At 36.1% G+C, this 1,571-nt stretch overlaps 1 protein-coding gene across 1 annotated transcript in view; it reads right to left on the reverse strand.

Annotated features, from left to right (window-relative positions):
* LOC108375990 (proton-coupled amino acid transporter-like protein pathetic) overlaps window positions 1-1,071 on the reverse strand; it is a 16,968-nt gene extending 15,897 nt beyond the window's left edge. Inside the window, 2 exon segments of the mRNA XM_017632152.1 lie at window positions 835-899; window positions 967-1,071. Of these exon segments, the coding sequence (XP_017487641.1) occupies window positions 835-899; window positions 967-981 (80 nt within the window). The 5' untranslated portion in view covers window positions 982-1,071.
* Between the last annotated feature and the right edge of the window lie 500 nt (window positions 1,072-1,571).

Here is a 1,571-nt window from a genome sequence, read left to right on the forward strand (position 1 = left end):
ATACATTTTAAGTAAATTAGCGTCCTTAAATTTCGAAATATTGAAATTTCAAGCATATCTGAAATTTACCGTTATATGAAAAGCGGCCTCAATTTTAGTCCGATTTCAACAATTTTCAACGGTTTGCTTTTATTGCAAAAAAAATCGATGCAAAATATTTTTTTAAGTGACTGTATTTGGTACAGCAGTAACTGCCTATGTAACTATGGCTGCGTTTCTTTATACATTCCGGATAATCCCATTTCACAGCCGGAATAAACAGAATACTTTTGAAATATACGTTAACATATCATCAGGAACGTTCTGAAGAATAAGTAAACAAAAAAGTTTATTCCAAACGTTCAGAATGAATAAAGAAATGCAGTATATATAACATTTTTTGAATCACGGTTTGAGATCAATTTAAGATATTATCAGTATATTTAAGTAATAATAAAAAAGTTAACACATTTAAGTAAACAGTAAATATGCATAAAGTGCATCACCTATTCCATTTCGAGCGGAGCAAAATTATTCCTTCTTTTNGTAAATATGCATATAGTGCATCACCTATTCCATTTCGAGCGGAGCAAAATTATTCCTTCTTTTGATGGTAATGCGATCTTAAAGAAATTATAGCATTAAGCGTTGCAAAAAATTCTTAATTTGCCCTTGAGAGGGGATGATCGTGATACAAATTTAATTGGCTAACAAAAAAATTGTTTCCAGCAATCCCGGGATTTAAATCGACTAATCCCGGGATATTCGGGACTTAAAAAAGACCGGGATCCCGGGATCCTGACATCCCGGGATCCCGGGATTGACATCCCTAATGAATACTTTAATATTACTCACTTGGTAGTGCCATCGCCAGGCAGGAATTGTTCCATTTCTTGTGGGGCATGTTTACCACCGCTGTCCTGTAAATTTAGAGATTTAAAAGTTATTTATATATTCACAATATATTCATAAAACAAAGACACTTACCGCTATATTCACCATTTGGCCGTTGTTCTGCTGTTGCACTCAAGCAAATAGCCACGCACACGTACGAATTTACCACTCTAATTCCGATTTTTTAATACTGCAATTAGTATAAATTAGAAAAATCAGTTATTCAATAAATGAAATTAAAATGCTCATCTGCATGTACATATGTAATAGGGATGCTGCGAATGTGGAATTTTAGACATCCGCGGATGCGGATTTCAAGCATTTTAAGAAATAATTTACGTAAGTTAGGTGATTTAATAATAAATTGGCGATTAGGCATGTGTTAGTTTTTGGCCGGGCTTCTCCTACGATTTGTGGTGTGCGTCTTGGTGTTGTTACATAAATGGAGGGACCTACAGTTTTACGCCGCCTTCAAAATACACTCGAAAGTTTGCTATTTCCTGCCGAGAGGCGACCGCTGTTAATAAACAACTTTGTTCTACATTTTTGCGATATTGCTTTGACCAGGCTCCAACCCAGGTCATTTGGAGTGGTAAAACGCACCTCTAACCCTTTGGCTACAGCGGCCAACAACACATACCAGTTAGAGAAAAACAAGCTGTCAAGCGCAAGCTCAACGCTCTTAAGGCCCGTTGACA

The sequence above is a fragment of the Rhagoletis zephyria genome, unplaced genomic scaffold, assembly GCF_001687245.7.
Source record: "Rhagoletis zephyria isolate East Lansing unplaced genomic scaffold, Rhagoletis_zephyria_1.1 Rzeph_scaffold_09728, whole genome shotgun sequence".
Classification (NCBI taxonomy): Eukaryota; Metazoa; Arthropoda; class Insecta; order Diptera; family Tephritidae; genus Rhagoletis; species Rhagoletis zephyria.